This window comes from Dendrobates tinctorius, unplaced genomic scaffold (genome assembly GCF_039654945.1).
Source record: "Dendrobates tinctorius isolate UK_male_01 unplaced genomic scaffold, ASM3965494v1 ptg000030l, whole genome shotgun sequence".
Classification (NCBI taxonomy): Eukaryota; Metazoa; Chordata; class Amphibia; order Anura; family Dendrobatidae; genus Dendrobates; species Dendrobates tinctorius.
In genome coordinates, this window is record NW_027361698.1 from 12532016 (window position 1) to 12558655 (window position 26640).

Here is a 26640-nt window from a genome sequence, read left to right on the forward strand (position 1 = left end):
ACAGGATGATTCTGCCTCCATCCTGGTCAGGTCAGGGTTAATTTTAGTTCGCCTCTCTTTGGTTCTGGGGTGGCTTTTTAATGTTGGCAGTACCTGGATTTGGTATCAGTGATACTTCCGTATATTTGGTTTGTGGTTGCTGACCCAGGTTATTCGTCTGGAAACATTGTGCCTCTGTGCTTGTGTGCCTTGCTGTGTATGACCCGGTTTGTCCCCTGGCTTATGCCTCGGTATCCTGCTTTGTACTGCCCTTTTCCTCCTGGTTATCTGACCCTTTGGCTTGTCTCCGTTTACTCTTTGTATTATCCTTAGGTACTATGCTCTCATCTGGCTTTTGACCCTCATTTCTCCTTTGACTACATTTACTGTCTGTGCCCTGCACTCCGCCCGCTCAGTTGCCTTCCCTGTACTCACGTGAGGTGACTCCACCCCCTGATCACTTGACTGCTTAGTTCCAGGTCCTGTGCTCACTACTTAGTCTCAGGTCCTTGCACACTGTGTACCTTGTTCCTGAACTCCCTGTGCTTGTTCAGGTGCCCACTGATAGTGCCTGCTAGGCTGCGCCAGTGACACCATTGGTGTCATCACAGAGCGCAGGTCAAGCATGTGTAGGTTTGTTCCAGTAAAGACAGGGCTCTACAGCACCACATTGTTAGGGTTCCAGAGATATAGTCTTAGAGTCTTTGCTATACCAGCAGTCAGCCCCCCAGCGATTGGCAAGTCAACCCTATCCTGTAGATATTGGATAACTTGGGATTTTTTGAAAATTCCTTAAAGTTGCTGAATCCCACTATCATTCATGACAAAGAACAATGAAATAGCGACATCCCTGTATCAGAAGCCAATCAACCGACCAACATACTTTAAATGGGACATTTTCCATCCAAGACACATCCTAAAACTCTATTGTCTACAGCCAAGCCATCAGATACAATCGTATATGTTCCAACCCCATGGATAGAAACAAACACCTTGGTTGCCTCAGAAAGACCTTTGTGAATGAGGGCTACCATCCAAGAACAATTGAAAACCAGATTACAAGAGCCACCAGAATATCAAGGAATCACCTGCTACATTACAAAGCTAAAGATGAAAATAACTGGGTGCCTTTACTGGTCACCTACAATCCAAATCTGGAGGTCCTAAGGGGAGCTGCACGGAAAATACAAGCTTTACTACAAAAAGATGCCCGATTACAATTCACATTGCCAGACCCACCACTACTGTGTTTTAGGCAGCCCCGAAAAAAAGCATCATTGTCTGACGCTCCCTGTCCTCTCCAACAGCTACAGGAACCTTTTCTTGCAACTAGAAAAAATGTAAAATTTGTCCATTTATAATGACAATGGACAAGATAAAGATCCCCAACTCACATCAGGACTACAAGATCCCAGGTACTTTCACCTGCATCACATCTAATGTGGTGTACCTAATTATTTGTACTAAATGTCCAAATGGGGGGGACCAGTCACACAATAAGAGAAAAAAGAATGGATCTACCTGTGGAAAAACATTTTTGTATCCCCAATCATAGCATGATGGACATTAAATTACTTGTTTTAAAAGGTAACTTCAAGTCTCAGAGAGATAGGAGGGTCTGAGAGTATAAATTTATGACAACCTTTGACACACTCAGCTCAGGAATGAATGTGTCGCATGGATTTATGTCTTTTTACATCAATTAAGGAATTTGCTCTTCAGACCTTCTGGGGGCATCACAACACAGTACCAGACCCCAATCAGAGGACAATACAATTTTCACACTCCTTTTCTTTGAACTGTTCCAATATTTATGTTTATCCCTCTCCTATAATGACAATTCTGCTTCACGTCACTTGTCTTATCTATTGCGTTATTTCTGTGCTGTGTTGTGTATAAATATGTGATTCTTCAGATGTTGTATTAGTCTTTGCCTGATGAAGAGACCTGAGTAGTCTCGAAAGCTTGCAATTTGTTACCATCTTTTCAGTTAGCCATTAAAAGGTATCAACCACTGAGGACTCTCAATTCTAAATATTTTACTGTCATTCATGGTCATTGCTGTATTATCTCCATCTTATTTTAGAGCAACAGAAAGTTCATAAGGCATGAGAAGTAGAAATCTCACCAGCTTTCCTCCACTTTTCATTATACACACAAGAGATTCTCTGCAAAATACAATTACATAAGACACAAACAAGAGTGTACTGAGAACATTGTTCTGGTCCCTCTTGCATGCATGGATTGATACCGTACGTCTGCTCACTTTATGGAAATAGATATAATTTAGATTAGACATCCCTTGGATTTAACCCTCTGAAAACACAGAAAACAACTTTTACATAAAAGATTGAACTCTTCCTGACTCAGAAGACGAAATGTCTACAGTTGTAGGCAGCAGAATACACTCACCTCCAGCCACAAACAGCATACCGCTCACTGTTAACTTCATTGTCTGTGCAGCTCAGATATGGTCGTGCAAATGAATGAATTCAAAAATGTGTCTATATGACCATCTTAGGCATAAAACATACAGCTTATACAGTATATTCATAAAGAACAGCATATTTAGAGCATGTGTGAGGGAGGGCCATAGTCATGGCTGAGGACACCAGTGTATCTATGCCCTGTCCTCCCATCACATGAAAATAGTGTCCATTACTCTGCATACCTGTGGCTTTACTTTCTATGCCATCAGGGTCCTCTTTGCACTGCTGAAGGCTCCCTATAAATGTCCATTTCAAGTTTCAAAAGAACAACTTTACTGGTTTCTTTACGCAGCACATCCATATTCTTCACAGCATTAACAACATGTTCCATATCGCACATTTCTTCCTCTTTCCCTGCACTTCTCTCTCTGTCACACAGCACGTACCTGGGTTGGACCGTCTCAGGCGCCCATGCAATAAGTTGCCACATTATGGAGCCAACTGTGTCCCTGTACTGCCACTGTTTCTGCCTTAAACTTCTGCTCCAAAACTGCTGTGGCCCAGTGCTGTTCTGGCCTGCTGCTTTCCTGGCCTGGTGCTGCAGATGGCTGGGCTTCTCACTTAATAAACGTTACGTGGTCACTACCATCATTCCGGGCACTTAAGCCTTTGCAGGCATCCCACCCATCTCTCACTTACTTACCAAAAACCCAGACCCTTGTAATGACTGGTTTAACCCCCTTCAGCACATAGTATGTTGGAGAGAAACTTATGGGTTTTAGATCATGGAAGAAAGCAATCTTCATGATACATATCTCCCCTCACATACAGCGCCAATGACCCTGTCACAGTGGTTATAAACCAGATGTCTGATAAAGGGCAAAGATTATATGCTGGTTATACAGGGTGTCTTCTCTCATTGCTTCTGAATTGCACTACTTATTTCTTTGCTTTCCTGTTATTAAACGTGTGCCAAACATCTGCTTTATGATCTTGTACATATGGGCAGGTATCAGTAGCCAAGCTTATTTTGTTTTAGAATTCAAATACCGCATGTAGGTAGCATTTATAAAGATAATATTGCCATATTTTCAGCTAGAATTGACCAATGGTAATTCTGATGTTGGCCAATGCGCAGGTGTCTTTTAAGACACAAGTGATAAATTGAGCGCATTTCTGCCATTGGCTCTGGAGGAGGTAATTACCTGGAAAGTGCTTCTAGAATAACCAAGCATAAGACACCAACGTGTCCGCTATTCATTATTTCATGTGTTGTAATTAAAAGGAAATGCACTCCCATTAATATTCATTAGCAGCACGATAAATGTTTCTAAGCTCAGTGTTGATGTCGTTTAGATGCAAAGACACAGTATATATACTTTAGATGCAAAGATTTAGTTTTTTTTTCTATTTTTTATTCCTAACATATTGTTCCATTGTACTCTAGAATGCAACATAGATTTTTTTGGTGTTACTGAGAGAGATGATTTCTTCTATGTTCCTTATCTCCTTAAGCACCTTATATTAATTGTCACATGAAGTAGGGGAAGGGAAGTGATAAATGATTTGAGTATATTTGTAGTAAATGGTTATTTTCTTTTATGGACCTCTACTGCCTATATGCCGTTGGAAGAGGGGTACCTTGCTCATGACCCCACTCTATGAGCTAAAGTAGACCTAGCTTGCCTACGTATTGCGTGATCACAATGCAGAATTATAAGGAAAGATGATCCAACATTGTTTCATAACAAGATACAATTATTTAATATGACAGACAAATCAGGGCTCCTAAATATGATTTCCAATCAATAATACTAAGAATTGTCATTGACTCTTCAGTAGAGTTGAGCAAAATTATTTGCATGCCACATGTTATTAGCTCGAGGTCACCTTACCAGAGCCTTCAAATCTAACTGCCGGTATCCCCCGTCTTCTGATAAATAAGTTTGTCACGACCCCATTGCCGTGTCTTGTCACACGCATGACATTACCTTCTAATCAAAAAAAGCAATGGGGATACTGGTAGGTGGTAGAATGTTAACAGGGTTCTGCTCTGGTGGTCACAGCTTACCAGCGTGGTCAGTTGACCATTGTCCTGTGAATTTTTTTGCTACTCTTTAGCAGCTTAGCTGAACATGTACAGGGTGGGCCAACTAACAAACAGAGGCTGGACAGACATCTGACTGGGATGATTTAGCGAATCCTGCTTTGAGCAGGAGGTTGGACCAGATGGTCCAGGAGGTCCCTTCCAACTCTACGATTCTATGATTTATATGGATACACCTGGGTCGGCTATATGTATATGGATACACCTAAATAAAATGTGAATGGTTGGTGATATCAACTTCCTGTTTGTGACACATTAGTATATGGGAGGAGGAAAACTTTTCAAGATGGGTGGTGACCATGGCGGCTATTTTGAAGATGGCCATTCTAGATCCAACTATATAAATGGCCCACACAGGTGTATCCATATAAATGGCCCACCCTGTATATTCCTTCTCAATGTGATGTCATGACTCGTGAGGCCATAAATGTCAGATTTTTCACTATATTTTATATCTGTATTTCCTGATGAGTGCTGTTGATACTTCAGGGGTCCTGCAAAGTCCAGGAGCATGGCTTACTTTGGAGAGGGTAAAGGACCGATTCACGTGGATAATGTTAAATGCACTGGAAACGAAAGGTCCTTGGCAGACTGTATCAAGGAAGATATTGGAAAGCACAACTGTCGCCACAGTGAGGATGCTGGAGTCATCTGCGATTACTTAAGCAATAAAATGACGGCTATAGTACATAAAGGTGAGTTCTGCTTAACATTAGGCCTTTCTTGTATCCAGAATGGGATATATTAATACAGATGTACTGCACTTAAAGGACAAAATTAAACATTCCATTATGAATAAAGTCACATTGAAAAGTATGTACAAAAATAGAAAACAAAATTGCATTACTGTGTACATGTGCATTGAATATATGCACATTATAGAAACAATAGAAAAATGGCATCATCTATTTGACTTTTTTGTTTTAAACAGGAAGGTGGGCGAAAAGCTCATTAACAGCAGAGCAAAGTTTTATAAATCTGCTTTCTATTTTTGATGATAGCAAAAGTGGCTTCTTACATCTCACAACCAAATGGAAATGTTTTTATTAAAAATGGCCCTGTCTTTTCTCTCTGTGCCTAAATAAGAAGTCCACAGGCAAATGAGTTCACTGTGTCTAGAGGAAGGTCAGAAACTTCATTTACTTGACATTCTCCTTAGTCACAGTCACAGCTGTTCTGCTAAAGCCTGTGGAGTGAAGAAACAAGAAGATACATTATTAACAGCCTCAATCAGAGACAAGTAGGCAACTGCCAAGTTACAGCACCAATTAAGAGTTGGGGGATGCTATGGGTGCCGTTGCTAGGCAATGATCCTATTTTCTTAGAATAAATGAAGTTTTGCAGATCATAGATTTTTGGAAGCAATAGAACTCTCAGGACGAAGAAGCCATTCAGTCACAGCATAAATAATTATCAGATTTTACAATTTCACAGATAGTCCTTACACGTAGAAAGTTAGAAAAAAACAATTTATTTGTCAAGGGAAAGTTTTGTCTCACATTGAAGACACATAGTTTAACCAGAATAGTGGACCTCATACCCAAAATATATATATGACCATCACACCTATAGCGTAATGGTAGGCTCACCTGGTGAGCTACAAGATTCATGTAGCCAAAGGTCAGGGATAGACACATTGACCCAAGGTGTTGAAACCGCAGGTTGGAAGGCACATGGAACAGTAAGGATAGGCTATGCTGGATGGCAGACAAGCAAGTGACAAAGGACACACCAGAAGTCAGAGAATGAACTGATTGTACCAAGGACTGTGACAAGAACAAGGGGGCATTCTCTTTGTTTGGAGGAAAGACAATTTCTGCACCAGCATAGAAGAAGGTTCTTCACGGTAAGAGCAGTGAGGCTCTGGAATTCTCTTCCTGAGGAAGTGGTGATGGCCAACTCACTGAATGAATTTAAGAAAGGAATGGATGCTTTTCTTGTGAGTAACAGTACAGAAGGTTACGAATAACATAATATTATAGGTAGATGGTTGACCCAGCTTAGGGGAAGGAATTTTTTCCCTATGGAGAAAATTGGCTTTTACTCTGTGGGTTTTTTGCCTTCCCCAGGATCAACAATGCAGAACAGCTGCACTAAAAATAGGCTGAACTAGATGGACATAAGGTCTTCCTTCAGCCTTAAAAAACTATGTTACTAGAACCAAGAGGGCAGATGAAGAGCAAAGTGGCAGGTCTGAAGCAGCTTCAGATGTAGGTAGCAGAATTAATAGCAGATTGTAGGCTAATATGAAGAGTTTCTAGTCAAAGTTTGTGATGCTTATGGCAAATGATTGGTTAACCAGCCGTTCACCGAAACAGCAGATGCAAGTTATTGAAGTCACAGCAGATTTGATAACAGTTTGTGATGCTTTCAGTAAATAATAGATCAACCAGAAGGTCACAGAGCCAGCAAATGGAAATTTTAGAAATCACAGGAGTCTGAGGAAAAGATATCAACAGAAGAAACTGGATGTTGGCAATCTTCAAACAAATGGCAAATGAACACATCCCAGTCTCATAACTCAGATAGGTATGTGTTCAAGTGGGTCTTAAAAGGCCACTGAGGATCACTGGGCCACTTGTAAGATTGGACATGAAATTATGGAAATAGGGAGCGTGTAGCTCGGCCCTAAAGATGTGTGTGAAGAGGTACGTGAAGAGGTGGACAACTTTAATAACCTCTCCAAGCTCCCTTGACTATAAATAAAATCCTGATGCTTTTTTTTGTTTATCAACACTGGAAAACAATTCCCTACTTGTATGACTTATTGAGGATGGTTGACCACCACTCCTTGAATCAATTGTTGTTAATCCCACCTTTACCAATGCCTCATCAATGCTCTCTTTCTAAACTGTGTGTTCTATAAATCTTAAAAATGTTTCTCCTTGCAGACAGCTTAAGGGCTGCTGATAGGGTCACTGACCTCAATAGAAATGTGTTTTTAACTATCTGAGTGCCCATCTCTTCTTAAAAAAGTTTTTATACCACCTAGATGCCGCAGTCATTATTCGCCATGGCATCTAGGATGTTAAGCAGCCAGAATCAAAGTTCTCTCAAATTCTATCCATTTGTGTGGTTTGTTAATGTCTTCTTCTGAGTCATCAAGGCAAGATAATAAGATGAACAGCATAGATGAATATCTATTTAAACCTTATTGTTTCTTAACCCTTTAATTGTAACCAAATCTCTTCACTTACTGAAACTATAAAAACCATTATTTCATGGAGTTCGTCAAATCTATAATAGTCAGGACATAGTTTACTCTATTCTAGATGCACCAGGTCAACGTACTTTGCAATATCCTGGCGTGTTCCATACAAAACCGCTGTGATGGAACAAGAGCAACAATCCAGAACCTCCATTATTATTAATGTTTTGCAGTTTTTGCTACATGTGCAGGTTTAACAAGGCAGTTAAATTGATAGATGTGTTTTATTGTCCATAAAAGACAATACTTTTAAGGGGGTCAAGAATTGTGTAAATGAAACACCCTAGGGGCGCTGTTAAATTGTTTCCTTGGTTTTCTGTTTTAAATTGTTTATTAAAGCCTATCTGGTAATGAATTTGTACAATATCATAGCAATTTTAACAAAGCCAGCAGGTTTTCTGCTTTATTTGGTAATTACATACATAGATGTCTCATTCTGCAGATGGAAAGTACTATTAGAATGAATAATACAAGACTGTTGAGAGCAGGTTTGCTTGTGCTCTGGGTATTATTACAGATCCAAAATAGAGATGGGAAGTACAAATGTGTTTATAAAAAAAAAATCTCTCATACCACATGCCGCAAATTACCAACCAGGGCTTCATTTTGCCATCACAGTAAAACAGCAGTAGTCTTATAGTCTGCTTTAAAGGCTGCATTTTACTATATAGTAAATGTAGTGCATATATATAGCAGTCTGGAGGTCTACGTGTCCTTAATTTCACTATATTGCAGTACATTTATTCACATGCATTACATATAGCATAAGGTAAGATTGAAAATAACTGTCTTGATACTTTTTATCACATAAAAAAACTTAGAGACCACTTAAATCACACGTCACATCTTGATTTACAAAACATTTAAATTCTGAATCTTTACTGCTATGAATCGTGTAATGAACAGAATGACGTATCATCAATCAATGGACACCAAATCTATCAACCAACTGAGGGTTGGATTTCAAATCACCCTGAAAAGTAAAAATTTAAATCACAGATAGATCTAATTTGCGGCAATTTCATCACCACAACACCTCAGTAGTAAATATGGCACCCAAGTGCAACAATGACAACATCTAGAAATAGTGTGTGGGGGAACTCCTCCCAGATCTGGATCTATGCCTCAGTGAGTACCTGCACAACTTGTGGTGAAAATTGCCAATGTTGGATTCACTAGTATATAATGTCCCAGAGTGTCTCAATTAGATTCATGTTTGGGACTGTGAAGGCTAGCCAATGGCAGCAATGCTTCAATCCAAGAATTGCTTACAGACTTTGGCCATATGAAGTCAGGTATTGTCCTCCATTAGGAGATACCCAGGACCTACTGTACCAACATAAGGTATAATAATGGCAATGAAGATATCTAGGTACCTAAACAGTTGTCACAGGATTTTTGACTATCATCTGTAGGTTTGTTCAATGATACAACATATATCTCACCAAACCATTCATGTTGGATGATACTGCAGGTGGCATACTGTTCATCAGTGTCTCCAGACTCTTTCACATCTGTCCAATGCTCATTCTGAACCTGCTCTTATCTGTAAAGTGATTGGGGTGTCAATAATGGACCTGCCAGGTTTAGTGCTGTCTGGTAAATGGTAATCGAGATGCTTGGTGCCGGGCTGTGACCACAGAATCCATTAGAGGACGTTGGGTGCTCATGTCAACTTCAAGGATTCTGGTTCTGGCAGAACATTCACACCAGTAATGGAGGGAATTTTGCAAAGCCCTGGAAGTACTTCTCCTTTTCAACCTCGAACAAAAAAGCCGATACCGGTCCTGATGCTGGGTTGGTGCCATGTGCTATCTTAGGTTGTTGCATTATTTTATTCAAAGGCAAAATATTAGAATTTTCTCAATATATTAGTCTATAGGTAATGGATGCCACTGTTTTGCGAGTAAATGCATTATGAATACATACTTATTTACAGCCAATGTTGAATAATGATGGAGATTCATATATATTGAATTGCTGAAGAAGTAAACACATGAAATCCACAAATTCTTTCATAATGATTAATGTTGTTCTACAGAATCCTCTCTTGTTTGTGGACATCGGTTGCTGCATCGACGTCCTAAACGTATTATCGGTGGGAGGAATTCTTTACGGTAAGAGTATTTGTTTTATGACAATACTATATCAAGGATAATGCCAAGATAAACATATGTTACCTAAGCATGGCAGGAAGGGCCCAGATAGGATGTGAAAACATTTATGTGCCGCTGGCTAAGGGCAAACTTACGGATGATTATGGTTGATTTCTATGCTTTGTTCACTCAATGGATGCCCAGCATTGGAGGAAAAGATCAATTTGATTTTATTCAGTTCTTTCTTCCCTTTGAACACTTCTGCCTAGCATATGTCCCATATAGCTCCAGCTAGGCTGGATTCACTTTAGCATTTCTTTTAGCTTCTTGTTCTTGAAATAAATGTGTTTTGAGATAAAACCATATGCTTTACCTTATTGAGCTAAGTAGAAGATGGATAGGATGGAGGATCAAAAAACTATCAATTGTGCAATCACATCCACTCACTAATACATATGGTTTGAAAAAGAACAAAACACATTATTTGGGGGATTTACCCTAAGACAAATGTAAAAATGAAGCATATATGATTAAAGAGGTCCTACATGTTTTTACAACATATCGCATGAAATTAAAGCCTTGTGGAGATCTTGCATAGAATAGAATGGTTAATGTTGTATTACTTCCATCTAGTGCTCGTGCACATTACAGTATTTTCGGTCTGCGTGCAATCTGACAAAATATCAGACTAGGACCAATGTTATTCTATGGCATTGTTCACATGTCCAATTTATGCTGAATTTACATCCTATATTTGGATCGTACTCGACCATGCAAGTCAATGAGTCCATGGAAAAAAAATCTGACTGTACTTGGATGACATACGAGTACAGTCTGATTATTACGGACTATCAGAACCTAGAAAATGGAGAATAATTTTTCCTATCTTCTTTTTAGACTCTGATCAGAGTGCGATTAGCATAATCAGGCCAATTTTATCGAATGAGAGAAAATACGGTAATGTGATCCTAGCCTTATTTTTATCTGTTAGGTGGCTAAGAGGCATAAATCTTTCTGATTGGTCATATATTTTGGTTGGAGCAATGACAAATGCGCATCTTTGCACCCAGTTAGTGTTTACCCAGGCACAGTTTCATGAAGGGTGCAAAGTAGTTGATCTCCCAGAATGCACATCATTTTGTATATATTTTTCTTAGTTTTAGTATCAGTATGAGATACAGCAGGATAATTCTACTTTCACACATCAGGTTTTTTCCGACAGGCAGGGTCCAGCTATTTGTTAAAAAATCGGATCCGGCGTGGATTTTGGAGAACTGAAAAAACGGATCTGCTTTTCCGCTGGATCCGTCTAGCAGGTTTATATGTTTCCTGGGGGCTGGCCAATTAGATCTGAGCATGCGCAGACTTAAAAAACTGGATCTGGTGGCCGGATCCGTCTTTTTCCAGATCCGGCGCATTCCGGCGCCCATAGGCTTCCATTATAGCAAAAAAACAGAAGCGCCAGATTCGGCACTGACCGGTTTTTCGCTACTAGAGATGTTTTTTCCAGAAGCCGGAAAGAAGCATTTAGCCGGATCCGGCGAAAACTGGAAGAAACGGAAGGCCATGCGGCAAGATCCGGCACTAATACAATTCAATGAGAGAAAACTGGATCCGGCAGCAGCTTTTGCCGGATCCGGTTTTTTAACAAATAGCCAGATCCTGCCTGCCAGAAAAAACCTGATGTGTGAAAGTAGCCTCAGGCTATGTGCCCACGATGCGATTTTTAAGCGTTTTTGCTGTGATTTTCGGCACGAAAACGCAGCAAAAACGTTTAAAAATCGTGTACAAAACACCCCCCATGCATTCCTATGGCATTCCGCACATGCTGTGCTAATGCTGCGCTTTTTTCCGCGTCGGAAACGCATCGCGGAAAAAATCGCAGCATGGTCATTCTTTTGTGCGGAATCGCAAAGAATTGCCGCGATTCCGTACCCATAGGAATGCATGAGAATCGCTTACTTCCTGCATGTGGCTATGCCCACCATGCGGGAAGTTAAGCGTCTCATGTGCGGTTGGTACCCACGGTGTGGAGGAGACGAGACTGTCCTCCAGGCCCTGGGCACCATACCCCTGTAAAAGAAAGAATAAAAAATTACTGGGAACGCTTAGGCCGGGATGGCAGCGCGGGACGTCGGAAGTTAAATATACCCCCATTTTTTATTTTTTTTATTATTTTTAACATTTTATCTTTTACTATTGATGCCGCATAGTCGGCCTCAATAGTAAAAAGCTGCTCACACTTCTCAAACACTATGTTTGATGAGTGTGACCAACCTGTCAATCACTTTCCAAGCAATGCTTCAAATCGCTTGGAAAGTGCTTGAGAAAATCGCGGCAAAATTGCGAACAGAATCGTGGTAAAATCGCGATGAAATCGCGCTGAAAAAAACGCGGGATTTCTGGGAAGGAGTCTGGTTTTTAGTGTGCGTTTTAACACGCAACGTGGGCACATAGCCTAAGAGACATTTTTGTTATAGAAGTTTTTTATGTTTTTTTTGTGTTTCCAGACTACTGTAGACAACTCCAAGACGCTTTTCTGAAGGAAATTCGTGGGGTTGACTTTCACTAGCTGTTGTTTGATAGACTTCTTGCTTGGGCATAAACATATTACCCTTGCTTGCTAATATCAGTCACAGCTTTCTATATATTTTCTTCTACTGATAAAACTTTCTTCAGTACAAAGAGTAAATTAAAGATTAAAAGTTCCTAAAGGGTTGAAAGATTTACTGGACAAACTTCATTTATTATGAACTGAGACCTCTTTGTACAAGTGGATGCATTTCCAGCTGCCTCTACACTGTTGATTATATAGAATCTCAGTAACAGCCTGTATTTTTCAGAATAGTATTTTCACCCAGTTTAATAAGAGGCCGTTATTTTCTTCCATGCAGGGGCAGCTGGCCCTGGCAGGTAGCTCTGCGGCTGAAGTCTTCTCACAGTGATGGAAGATTGTTGTGTGGAGCCACTCTCATTAGCAGCTGCTGGGTCCTCACTGCTGCTCATTGTTTTAAGAGGTAAGTTGATAAATGGATCAATTGCCAGGCAGATTTGTCATCGCCTTTTTTAATTCATCTACTATATCTTTAACTAGATTTTAAAATAACATTGAAGCAAAAGGGAGTTAGAATACATAAAGTCCAGTAACAATGGTACCTTGGTCAAAGACTTAATACGTTATTATATAGGAACCGTGAAGCTAGTCAGAAAAGGCTTTAGGCATTAAATAAGAAAGAAATAGCAAGATAAGAGAAATATGCAATGTGACAATGCAATTGTCAGTGTAGTGCTGACTAGTAAAGGCAAGCTATTACAAAGTGGAAAAAGATAGAAGGGAACTCTAAGCAATTTTATCTTTTCCCATCACTTCTTTTGTATATTGTAAAGTATGATCCGAGAAAATATGATGATGCAACACAACATGTTCAATATATTTTTCAGCAGCATAAACAAATATACACTGTACATATGTATATACACTGTGTGTGTGTATATATATATATATATATATCCCCTGCACGATATGCGCTGTACATGTACTGCACATGTCGTGTCACTCCCTTGCATGTGAGCTCTGGCACTGAGCCCACAACTTTCCTGGTACTTGTCAGCTGTTTAGATTTGTTTCTACCCGCGGCTGTTGACACGTTAAATGCCGCTGTCAATTTCTGACGAGGGTCACTGATAAGTGGATTTTCGGCGCGCTTGCCGGAAGTGCGTGTTAAATGCTGCTGTCAGAGTTTGACAGTGGCATTTAACGGGTTAACAACCGCGGTAGGATCGCAATTACTCCAGTGACTGTTAGCGGCACATGTCAGCTGTTCTAAACAGCTGACATGTAATGGAAAAGATGTGGGTTCACCGCCGGAGCCCACATCAAAGGGAGGGAGTCCGACATTGGCGTATTATTATGCCCGATATCAGAAAGGGGTTAAGATAAAATAAATACAAATCTGCAGGGCCCTGTCTGAAAAAATGATTTACCCCATCCCCCAAACATAAATGAACTGTGGTTTATCACATCTTTGGGAAGTTAAGTTCAAATTTCCTAGGCCTGATTACTAGCACACCTGTTCTCCATCAAGAAATCACTGAAATAGGAGCAGCTTGATAAAGTGAAGTTGACCAAAAGATTCTTCAATCCAAAGAAATTCTAGAACAAATGAGAAACAAAGTAATTGAGATCTATCAGTTTGTAAAAGCTTATAAAGACATTTCTAAAACTTTGGGACTCCAGCAGACCAAAGTGAGAGCCATTATCCACAAATGGAAAAAACAAGGGACAGTGGCGAATCTTCCCAGGAGTGGATGGCTGACCAAAATTACCCCAAAAACGCAGCAATGACTCATCTAAGAGGTCACAAAAGACCCCACAACAACATCCAAAAAACTGCAAGCCTCATTTACTTCAGTTAAGGTCATTCCAGTGTTCATGACTCCACCATATGAAAGAGACTGCGCAAAAATGGCTTGCATGGCTGAGTCAATACGAAGGGAGAAAACTCAGTTGACTGACGAGACAAAAGTTGTACTTTTTGGAAGGTGTTTGTATAATTACATCTGGTGTAGAAGTAACAGAATTTCAGAAAAGAAACATCATACTAACAGTAAAATATGGTGGTGGTCTGGGGCTGTTTTTCTGCTTCAGGATCTGAAAAACTTGCTGCGGTAAATGGAACCATGAATTCTGGTGAGTTAAGTGTGACAAACATGCATAAGAATAGAAAATCAGGGAGAGAAAAACACTTTTTCACACAACTGTATATATATGGAAGAAAGCTGTATTATGCAAAGTGCAAGCCTTTGGGTACCAACTCTGTGCCCTTCCTTATGCCAACCAAAATTGTCAGGATTATAACAGAAATAATATGGTGATTTATTTACCCTTGCCTTTTGCGATGTTTCAGCTCTTTTATGTATATACAGCTCTGGCAAAAATTAAGAGACCACTGTTATAAAAATCAGATTCTCTGACAGCCATTCCATTCTAGTTTCAGTAAAATTCCAACCAGAGTACACCTCATTCTACTTAATGTGCTTCTGATTAGGTGATCACCCGAAATAAATGTTATTTAATTAAGGAAAGTGCAAAAAAACATGCTGTGGTGTTCACAATCCTCTTGCAATAGGACAAGCTGGATGGCAAAACAAGTGCTAGTAATATCCCAAAAGTAATAGGAATGAAAAAATAACTTTTAACCATGCCAAAGGAGTTGAAAAGAAAAGTCTTGAGTGAGGAAAAGAAGGGCTCAATTCTAGCTTTACTAGCAGAGGGATACAGTGAGTGTCATATTGGCTCCATCCTTAAAATTTCTAAGACGGCAGTCCATTACAACAAGGTCAAGCAGCAGACATTGGGGACAACAAAGCTACAGACCGGCAAAGGGTGAAACGACTCTCTACTGACTGGGATGACCGTCATCTTATTACAATATAACTCAGCGACAGCAGGATGACATCAAGTGACCAACAAAAGGAATGGCAAATGGCAGCTGGAATGAAGTACACAGCAAGAACAGTTCATAACAGGCTCCTAGAGGCAGGGCTCAAGCCATGTAAAGGTAGAAAAAAGTTTCATTAATGAGAAGCAAAGGAGAGCCAGGCTGAAGTTTGCCAAAGACCATAAGGATTTGACCATAGAGGAGTGGAGTAAGGTAATCTTCTCTGATAAGTCTAATTTTCAGCTTTGCCCAACATCTTGTCATCTAATGGTTAGACGGAGACCAGGAGAGGCGTGCAAGCCACACTGTCTTGCACCCACTGTGAAATTTGGTGGAGGAACAGTGATGATCTGTGGATGCTTCAGCAAGGCTGGAATTGGACAGGTTAATCTTTGCGAAGGACGTATGAATCAAGCCACATACAAGGTTATCCTGGAAAAACAGTTGATTCCTTCTGCTTAGGCAAGGTTCCCCAACACTGAACTGTTTTTTTTTTTAAGCAGGACAATGCGTCATGCCACACAGCTAGGTCAATCAATGTGTGGATGAAGGACCACCACATCAAATCCCTGTAATGGCCAGCCCAATCTCCAGACTGAGCCCCATTGAAAACCTCTGGAATGTAATCAAGAGGAAGGTGGATAGTCACAAGCCATCAAACAAAGAACTGCTTAAATTTTTGTACCAGGAGTAGAATAAGGTCACCCAAAAGCAGTGTGAAAGACTGGTGAAAAGCATGCCAAAACACATGAAAGCTGTGATTAAAAATCATGGTTATTCCACAAAATATTGATTTGTGAACTCTTCCTAAGTTAAAACATTAGTATTGTTGTTTCTAAATTATTATGAACTTGTTTTCTTAGCATTATTTGAGGTCTGCAAGCACTGCATTTTTTGTTATTTTGACCATTTCTCATTTTCTAAAAATAAATACAAAATTTAGTGCTTGGAAATTCGAAGACAAGTTGTCAGTAGAGTTGAGCGATACCAGCCGATACTTGAAAATATCGGATCGGAATGGATTGGCCGATCTTAAAAAAAAGTATCGGTATCGCCGATTCCGATACCGGGAACCAATGCAAGTCAATGGGGCCAAAATATCGGAATTAAAAAAAACCCTTTCTTTCCTTGTAGGTTAATTCTACATGAAGAAAAACAACTAAGAATAATGTAGAATGTATTGTGGGAGGTGGAGGAGACATTAAAGCCATAGAGGTTTAGCCCAATCAAATGGAATAGCAGGAATTAAACTTTTTTTTTAAAGACGTTAGGAGTTACAAAGATATTGACTATGTTAGCCTCATTTATATTTTGCCAGACATGTATGTCTTCTTCTTCTTTCTTCTTTCTTATTCTTCTTCCTTTTTTACCTTCTTCTTCTTATTCCTTTTTTTACATTCTTCTTCTTCTTCTTATTCCTTTTTTTACATTCTTCTACTTCTTTTTTTTACATTCTTCTTATTCCTTTTTTTACATTCTTCTTCTTCTTCCTTTTTTTAAATTCTTCTACTTCCTTTTTTTACATTCTTCTTCTTCTTCCTTTTCTTACATTCTTCATATTCTTCTTATCCAACAATTATTATTCTACATATTCAACTTCTTCATCTTCTTCCTATTCTTCTTCATCATATTCTTGTTTGTGTCAGGCATTCCTGTAGTTGTTATCTAGAAAAGTTAGAAGTTTACACCTTCCGTTCTGCCTGTCACAAAAGATTTACAACAGGATTTGTCCGCGTTCAGTTTGGCCTGCAGCAGCAGGCCTTTTCCAGGGGCACCACGAGGAGGAACGGACTCACCCCCATACACTGCTTAGTCTTCTTCTGCTTATAAATAAGATAATATCATTTGCTCAGAGTATTAGTCTTATGCTTAATGTTCTTCTGCTTTGTTTTTTTATGCTTCTTTGTCTTCTCTCTCTTGTTGTTCTGCATCTTGGTGGTTGTCTTCCTGTTCTTTGTCCTCTTGAACCAGCTGACGGTACTGGCACCCATAGGGGCAGCAGAAGGAACAAGAGCCAATGGCACTACCGAGGACCAGCTGACGGTGCTGGAACCCGGTTACTAAGCAGGAGGTACCTGTGCTACAAAGCACTACCAAGGACCAGCAGACGTTGCCGGAACTCGGATACCGAGATGGAGGCACCTAGGCCAAAGGCTCTGACGAGAACCAGCTGACGGTGCTGGAACCCAGAGGGGTAGCATAAGCTGCAAGAGCAAATGGAAATAGCGAGGACCAGCTGACAGTGCTGGCACCCGGAGGGGCAGCAGAAGGAATAAGAGCCAATGGCACAACCGAGGACCAGCTGATGGTGCTGGAACCCGGTTACTAAGCAGGAGGTACCTGTGCTACAAAGCACTACCAAGGACCAGCAGACGTTGCCGGAACTCGGATACCGAGATGGAGGCACCTAGGCCAAAGGCTCTGACGAGAACCAGCTGATGGTGCTGGAACCCAGAGGGGTAGCATAAGCTGCAAGAGCAAATGGAAATAGCGAGGACCAGCTGACAGTGCTGGCACCCGGAGGGGCAGCAGAAGGAATAAGAGCCAATGGCACAACCGAGGACCAGCTGATGGTGCTGGAACCCGGTTACTAAGCAGGAGGTACCTGTGCTACAAAGCACTACCAAGGACCAGCAGACGTTGCCGGAACTCGGATACCGAGATGGAGGCACCTAGGCCAAAGGCTCTGACGAGAACCAGCTGACGGTGCTGGAACCCGGAGGGGCAGCTGAAGTTACCCCTGAAAAGCAAAGTTGACATGCCGCAAGCTGGCCGCAGTTACTGAATCACACAGTCCTACAGGGGGTGCTTGTCCTACTGGCACTACGGAACAAGCCTTTCTTACCAGAACCCGCAGTCCACATAGGAAGCACCTAAACTGCTGGCACCCTAGCCTCGGCTAACCCAACCGCAACACGACATGGCAACTTGGGGTGGCAAACTGACATTGACACTTCCCGGAAACAGCAGGCAGGGCTGGAACCAAGCTGGGCAGGAGGGAGTACCCGTGCCAAAGTCAGTTATGAGCAGCAACTGGCGATGTTGGAGCCCAGGGACAAGCACTTAGCAGTCTGAGGCCTGATGTGCTGTCAATTGGGAGGCAGCAGGACAGATTGCCATCAAAACAGCAGGGGAACAGCTGACGTTACTGAACCCCACAAACACAGGAGCTAGTGTTTTACTCTGTGAAGACGGCACTTCCGAGCAACAACTGGCTGAGTTGAAGCCCAGGGACAAGCACGGAGCAGGCTGAGGCTGCATTGAAGAAATTTTAAGATCGGTTGTAGACTTCTACTAATTTTAACCAAGCTCCACTTAGGCCTGTGGCTTCACTGATATTCGTATTTCCCCTGTCCTCCAATCCCGCCAGTTACAGCTCCGAAGTGGCGTCTGCACAATCCACACTTGTTCCTGTGTTACAGGTGTTCAGTCCGGTCAGTTAATCCCCTGATGTGTGTCCGGCAATGTCGCCTGCTCTGTCCACATTCCCATAACTAGTTATGGGAATGTGGACAGAGCAGGCGACATTGCCGGACACACATCAGGGGATTAACTGACCGGACTGAACACCTGTAACACAGGAACAAGTGTGGATTGTGCAGACGCCACTTCGGACCTGTAACTGGCAGGGTTGGAGGACAGGGGAAATACGAGAGACAGTGGAGCCACAGGCCTAATTGGAGCACGGTTAAAAATCAGTAGTAGTACGACTGTGTAGGCAGCAGGAGACTTTGCCATCCACACAGCAGGGGATCAGCTGACGTTACTGAACCCCACTGAGACACGGGAGCAAGTGTCTCTTTCCGTGTGGACGGCACTTCCGAGCTACAACTGGCTGTGTTGAAGCCCAGGAAATAGGAGGGTGTAGGCAGAGGCCTACTGTATTTGGAATGTGGAGACAGCAGGAGAGACTGCCATCCACACAGCAGGGGATCAGCTGACGTTACTGAACCCCACTGAGACACGGGAGCAAGTGTCTCTTTCCGTGTGGACGACACTTCCGAGCTACAACTGGCTGTGTTGAAGCCCAGGAAATAGGAGGGTGTAGGCTGAGGCCTACTGTATTTGGAATGTGGAGACAGCAGGAGAGACTGCCATCCACACAGCAGGGGATCAGCTGACGTTACTGAACCCCACTGAGACACGGGAGCAAGTGTCTCTTTCCGTGTGGACGGCACTTCCGAGCTACAACTGGCTGTGTTGAAGCCCAGGAAATCGGAGGGTGTAGGCAGAGGCCTACTGTATTTGGAATGTGGAGACAGCAGGAGAGACTGCCATCCACACAGCAGGGGATCAGCTGACGTTACTGAACCCCACTGAGACACGGGAGCAAGTGTCTCTTTCCGTGTGGACGGCACTTCCGAGCTACAACTGGCTGTGTTGAAGCCCAGGAAATAGGAGGGTGTAGGCAGAGGCCTACTGTATTTGGAATGTGGAGACAGCAGGAGAGACTGCCATCCACACAGCAGGGGATCAGCTGACGTTACTGAACCCCACTGAGACACGGGAGCAAGTGTCTCTTTCAGTGTGGACGGCACTTCCGAGCTACAACTGGCTGTGTTGAAGCCCAGGAAATAGGAGGGTGTAGGCAGAGGCCTACTGTATTTGGAATGTGGAGACAGCAGGAGAGACTGCCATCCACACAGCAGGGGATCAGCTGACGTTACTGAACCCCACTGAGACACGGGAGCAAGTGTCTCTTTCCGTGTGGACGACACTTCCGAGCTACAACTGGCTGTGTTGAAGCCCAGGAAATAGGAGGGTGTAGGCTGAGGCCTACTGTATTTGGAATGTGGAGACAGCAGGAGAGACTGCCATCCACACAGCAGGGGATCAGCTGACGTTACTGAACCCCACTGAGACACGGGAGCAAGTGTCTCTTTCCGTGTGGACGGCACTTCCGAGCTACAACTGGCTGTGTTGAAGCCCAGGAAATCGGAGGGTGTAGGCAGAGGCCTACTGTATTTGGAATGTGGAGACAGCAGGAGAGACTGCCATCCACACAGCAGGGGATCAGCTGACGTTACTGAACCCCACTGAGACACGGGAGCAAGTGTCTCTTTCCGTGTGGACGGCACTTCCGAGCTACAACTGGCTGTGTTGAAGCCCAGGAAATAGGAGGGTGTAGGCAGAGGCCTACTGTATTTGGAATGTGGAGACAGCAGGAGAGACTGCCATCCACACAGCAGGGGATCAGCTGACGTTACTGAACCCCACTGAGACACGGGAGCAAGTGTCTCTTTCCGTGTGGACGGCACTTCCGAGCTACAACTGGCTGTGTTGAAGCCCAGGAAATAAGAGGGTGTAGGCAGAGGCCTACTGTATTTGGAATGTGGTGACAGCAGGAGAGACTGCCATCCACACAGCAGGGGATCAGCTGACGTTACTGAACCCCACTGAGACACGGGAGCAGGTGTCTCTTTCCGTGTGGACGGCACTTCCGAGCTACAACTGGCTGTGTTGAAGCCCAGGAAATAGGAGGGTGTAGGCAGAGGCCTACTGTATTTGGAATGTGGAGACAGCAGGAGAGACTGCCATCCACACAGCAGGGGATCAGCTGACGTTACTGAACCCCACTGAGACACGGGAGCAAGTGTCTCTTTCCGTGTGGACGACACTTCCGAGCTACAACTGGCTGTGTTGAAGCCCAGGAAATAGGAGGGTGTAGGCTGAGGCCTACTGTATTTGGAATGTGGAGACAGCAGGAGAGACTGCCATCCACACAGCAGGGGAACAGCTGTCAGTGCTGAACCCCACTAACACTTGAACGAATGTGTTTGGCTCTGTGGAGACGACACTTCTGAACACCAACTACGCTGTTGGAGCCCAGGATTAGGCGAGGAGCAGGCTGGGGCCTACTGGATTTTGGCAGGTGTACGCAGCAGGAGACTTGCCATCTCCACAGCAGGGGAACAGCTGGCAGTGCTGAACCCCACTAACACTTGAACGAATGTGTTTGGCTCTGTGGAGACGACACTTCTGAACACCAACTGACGCTGTTGGAGCCCAGGATTAGGCGAGGAGCAGGCTGGGGCCTACTGGATTTTGGCAGGTGTAGGCAGCAGGAGACGTGCCATCTCCACAGCAGGGGAACAGCTGGCAGTGCTGAACCCCACTAACACTTGAACGAATGTGTTTGGCTCTGTGGAGATGACACTTCTGAACACCAACTGACGCTGTTGGAGCCCAGGATTAGGCGAGGAGCAGGCTGGGGCCTGTTGCTTTTGGCAGGTGAAGGCAGCAGGAGACTTGCCATCTCCACAGCAGGGGAACAGCTGGCAGTGCTGAACCCCACTAACACTTGAACGAATGTGTTTGGCTCTGTGGAGACGACACTTCTGAACACCAACTGACGCTGTTGGAGCCCAGGATTAGGCGAGGAGCAGGCTGGAGCCTGTTGCTTTTGGCAGCTGAAGGCAGCAGGAGACTTGCCATCTCCACAGCAGGGGAACAGCTGGCAGTGCTGAACCCCACTAACACTTGAACGAATGTGTTTGGCTCTGTGGAGACGACACTTCTGAACACCAACTGACGCTGTTGGAGCCCAGGATTAGGCGAGGAGCAGGCTGGGGCCTACTGGATTTTGGCAGGTGAAGGCAGCAGGAGACTTGCCATCTCCACAGCAGGGGAACAGCTGGCAGTGCTGAACCCCACTAACACTTGAACGAATGTGTTTGGCTCTGTGGAGACGACACTTCTGAACACCAACTGACGCTGTTGGAGCCCAGGATTAGGCAAGGAGCAGGCTGGGGCCTACTGGATTTTGGCAGGTGTAGGCAGCAGGAGACTTGCCATCTCCACAGCAGGGGAATAGCTGGCAGTGCTGAACCCCACTAACACTTGAACGAATGTGTTTGGCTCTGTGGAGATGACACTTCTGAACACCAACTGACGCTGTTGGAGCCCAGGATTAGGCGAGGAGCAGGCTGGGGCCTACTGGATTTTGGCAGGTGTAGGCAGCAGGAGACTTGCCATCTCCAGAGCAGGGGAACAGCTGGCAGTGCTGAACCCCACTAACACTTGAACGAATGTGTTTGGCTCTGTGGAGACGACACTTCTGAACACCAACTGACACTGTTGGAGCCCAGGATTACGCATGCCGCATGCAGAGGCCAATGGACAGCGGTTTTTATGGAGGTTGTTGACTACTACTGATTCTAACCATGCTCCACTTAGGCCTCTGACTCCACTGTCTCTACTATTTACCCTGGCCTCCAACCCCGCCAGCTACATCTCTGAAGTGGCATCAGCACAATCTACACTTGTTCCTGTGTTACTGGTGCTCAGTCCCGTCAGTTGATCCCCTGATGTTTGTCCGGCAAGTTCGCCAGCTCTGTCCTCATTCCCACTACTGGTTATGGGAATGTGGACAGAGCAGGAGACCTTGCCGGACACACATCAGGGGATAAACTGATGGGACTGAGCCACAGGAACAAGTGTAGATTGTGCTGACGCCACTTCAGAGATGTAGATGGCGGGGTTGGAGGCCAGGGGAAATAGTAGAGACAATGGAGCCAGAGACCTAAGTTGGGCACGGTTAAAAATCAGTAGTGGTTTGAATGTTGATGGAGCTGGTGACTTTGCCGTCCACACAGCAGGGGATCAGCTGGCGTTACTGAACCCCACTAACACAGGAGCTAGTGTGTTTCTCTGTGCAGACGACACATCTGAGCGACAACTGGCTGTGTTGAAGCACAGGGATTATAGTTCAGGTGGTAGAAAAATGAACACACCAGCAGACCTGGATACAGTTGCCAACCACTAATTTAGTCTGTAAGAGGAATGGCAAAGTCTTTGGAGATCCAGGCCTTGTTCATTTTCAGAAAAGTCAGCCGGTCAACATTATCGGAAGATAGTCGCGTGCGACGGTCTGTTAGTACACCACCTGCGGCACTAAAGACACGTTCCGATAATACACTGGCAGCAGGGCAAGCCAGCACCTCCAATGCATACTGGCTAAGCTCTGGCCATGTATCCAGCTTAGAGACCCAAAACTTGAAGGGGGAAGAGCCATCTGGGAGTACAGTGACAGGGCAAGACATGTAGTCTGACACCATCTGACAGAAGCGTTGCCTCCTGCTGACTCGAGGCGTCGCTGATGGTGTAGACAATTGTGGTGGACACACGAAACTTTGCCACATTTGGGCCATAGTGGTCTTGCCTTGTGCTGCGGCGCTGCCTCTGCTCCCTCTTTGTGCAGAGTTTCCTCCACTGCCTTGACGCACAGAGCTGCTTTGTAAAGCACTAGCAACAATGCTGTCGGGTGGAATGGAAAACATTATGGACTGTACCAGTGACTCTTCGTACTCCCGCAGTTTACGCTCCCGGTTCAACGTTGGTATGAGCCTTTGTATGCTGTCCCGGTAGCGAGGATCTAGGAGGGTGTACACCCAATAATCAGCCGAGACGAGAATGTGGGCGATGCGGCGGTCGTTTCTCAGGCACTGCAGCATGAAATCAACCATGTGCTGCAGACTCCCAACTGCCAAAGAACCGCTGTCCCCTGTTTGAGGCGTGACCTCGGCCTGCTCTGCATCACCCCACCCTCGCTGTACATACTGAGTAGGGGTTTGTGTACCTCCCTCCTCTGGAGAGATGTCTTCCTCCTCCATCGACTCCTCCTCATCCTCCTCACAAAGTGTCCCCTGCCTAGGCCTTTGTGAGGAAACACGTAGCGCAGACTGTCCAGAAGCAGATGGCATTTGGGACCCCTCATCCTCCACCTCTTCCGAAACCTCATCCCTTAGTGCTTGCAGTGTTTGTTGAAGCAGGCAGATAAGGGGGACAGTCATGCTGACTAATGCATCATCTGCACTCGCCATCCGCATAGATTCATCGAAGGCACGCAAAACGAGGCAGATGTCCTTCATAGAGGCCCACTCAATGGTGCTGAAGTGTGAACGGCGCACAGTGCGACTTGTTTACGCCTGCTGCAGCTGGTACTCCATGACTGCTGCCTGCTGCTCACACAACCGCTCCAACATATGTAACGTTGAATTCCACCGGGTGGGTAGGTCACATATGATGCGATGTTCCGGAAGGCCAAATCGTCGCTGGAGAGCAGCGAGGTGCGATCTTGCCGTGCTGGAACGCCGCAAGTGAGCGCACTCTATGCGGACCTTGTGCAACAGTGCATCAAGATCCGGATAGTCCCTCAGAAAGCTCTGCACGACCAAGTTAAGCACATGTGCCAGACATGGGATGTGTGTGAGGTTGCCTAGGCCAAGAGCTGCCACCAGATTTCGGCCATTGTCACACACTACCAAGCCCGGCTGGAGATTCGCTGGCCCAAACCACACATCGCTCTCCTGCTTGATAGCATTCCAGAGCTCCTGCGCTGTGTGGCTTCGATTCCCCAAAGAAATTAATTTGAGTACAGCCTGTTGACGTTTGGCCACGGCTGTGCTCATATCGGTCGTAACAGGCTCCTGCTCTGCTGTTTCTGAGGAACTTGAGTAGGAGGAGGAGTCTATGTGTACAGACTGGAGTCCTGCAATCCGTGGCGATGGAAGAACACGTACAGCGCCACTCTCCAGATCTGTACCCGGCTCCACAACATTGACCCAGTGGGCAGTGAGGGAAAGGTATCGTCCCTGTCCATGGTTACTGGTCCACGCATCGGTGGTCAGGTGGACCTTGCTACTCACGGCGTTTAGTAGCGCATGTTTTATTTTGCCCTCAACATGTTTCTGCAGGGCAGGGACGGCTCGCCTGCTGAAATAAAAGCGGCTGGGCACGTTGTATTGGGGGACTGCCAATGCCATTAAGTCCCGGAAGGTGTCAGTGTCCACCAGCCTGAATGACAGCATTTCAACTGCCAGAAGTTTGGCAATGCCAGCATTCAGAGACTGTGCTCGGGGATGGTTTGCCGAGTAAGGGCGCCTTTTATCCCATGCCTGTGCTACCGATGGCTGTGATGGATGGGAACGTGCTGCTATGGGTGGAATCTGACAGGGTCTCCGGACAACAGTGGCAGAGGTTCTTCCTTGGCGATCCTGTGAGGAAGCCGAACCAGCAGTGTGTGAGCTGGAGGAAGAGGCCCCAACACGAACTGAAGAGGTGGTAGGTGGTGCTGTACGTTGGCCTATGTCTTCAGGGTGTCTCTGCAACTCCAACTCGTGCTTGGTGCGCACATGTTTCCACATATTTGTGGTATTGAGGTTGCTAACATTTCTCCCTCTTTTGACTATCTGATGACACAGCTTGCATTTGACAAAGCAAATGTCATCTGCAACTGTGTCAAAAAAGGACCACGCACTGCAAGTCTTGGGAGCGCCCGTTTTGCCTTTGGAATGAGGAATGCTCCTAACGGGTGCCGAAGTGGAGGGTACAGGCAACCAAGTCTTCCCCCTCCCTCTGCCTCCTGTTTTGGCCGGTAGGGGAATCTCTTCCTCCGAGCTGCTCCCACCACCTTCCTGTTCCTCACGCCATGATGGGTCAAGGACCTCATCATCTTCCCTCCCCTCTTCAAACAGCTGCTTCTCCGGGGTTGTCTTGCCAGCACCGTACGCACCAGAAAGTGGCAACTGAGTCTCATCATCATCTGATGCGTACTGAGGTGTGCTGACCATAGGCACTGGCCCACTCGCCTCTTCAGATTCAGAGGGACAAAGAAGTTGCGCATCACTGCATACTCCCTCTTCTTCACATTCAGGAATGCTGCTTGGCTGGCCCCCTCTTTCCAAGCCAACAGATTCCGAGAACAGAAGTAGAGACTGTGATGGCTCCTGTCCATGTCTCTCTGACTGCCTGGGCACTTTGGCAGGTGGTGAAGAGACAGATGGTTGCTCTTCGGTGCTCTGGTCCTGAGAGGCTGTGGAAGTAATTGAAGTCGATGCGTTAGCTGCCATCCATCCGACAACGGCTTCAATTTGTTCGTCCCTCAGCAGTGGGGTACGTTGAGGTCCTACAAAGCTGTGCATAAAGGACTGTTGCCTGCTAAAACTGGGGGATGCTGATCCACTGGTGCCCACAGCAGGCCCAGAATCCCCACGTCCTCTACCTGCAGAATCCCCACGTCCTCTCCCTGCAGAATCCCCACGTCCTCTCCCTGCTGAAACTCCACGCCCACGCCCACGCCCACGCGCCTTACTCCCTGCCTTCTTCATCTTGCCAGACTGCTTAAGATAGGCAGAAAAGTACAAAGGGGGGCCTTAGTGTGCTTATTCCTGAACAGCTGGTTACAGGTACAAGAAACACTAATTTTATGAAGTGTGTGTGTGTGTGGACTACACTTTAATAGGAGCTGATGTGGCCTACACAAGTTCCAAATGTAGTGTTTGGTGAACTTTTTTTGTGGTTTCTTTGTTGGAAACAAACTCAAAGTATGTGAACAAAGAATTGAAACTGATAGTATCACCAACTTTTTGGAGCTATTACA

The 26640-nt window shown here is 44.7% G+C and overlaps 1 protein-coding gene across 6 annotated transcripts in view; it reads left to right on the plus strand.

Moving 5' to 3' along the window:
* PRSS12 (serine protease 12) overlaps positions 1–26640 on the plus strand; it is a 497636-nt gene that overhangs the window by 394589 nt on the left and 76407 nt on the right. For all 6 annotated transcript variants that reach the window (XM_073571862.1, XM_073571866.1, XM_073571863.1 and 3 more), the window contains 3 exons: positions 5005–5210; positions 9765–9840; positions 12714–12836. In XM_073571862.1, the coding sequence (XP_073427963.1) occupies positions 5005–5210; positions 9765–9840; positions 12714–12836 (405 nt within the window). The remainder of the gene's footprint in view (positions 1–5004; positions 5211–9764; positions 9841–12713; positions 12837–26640) is intronic.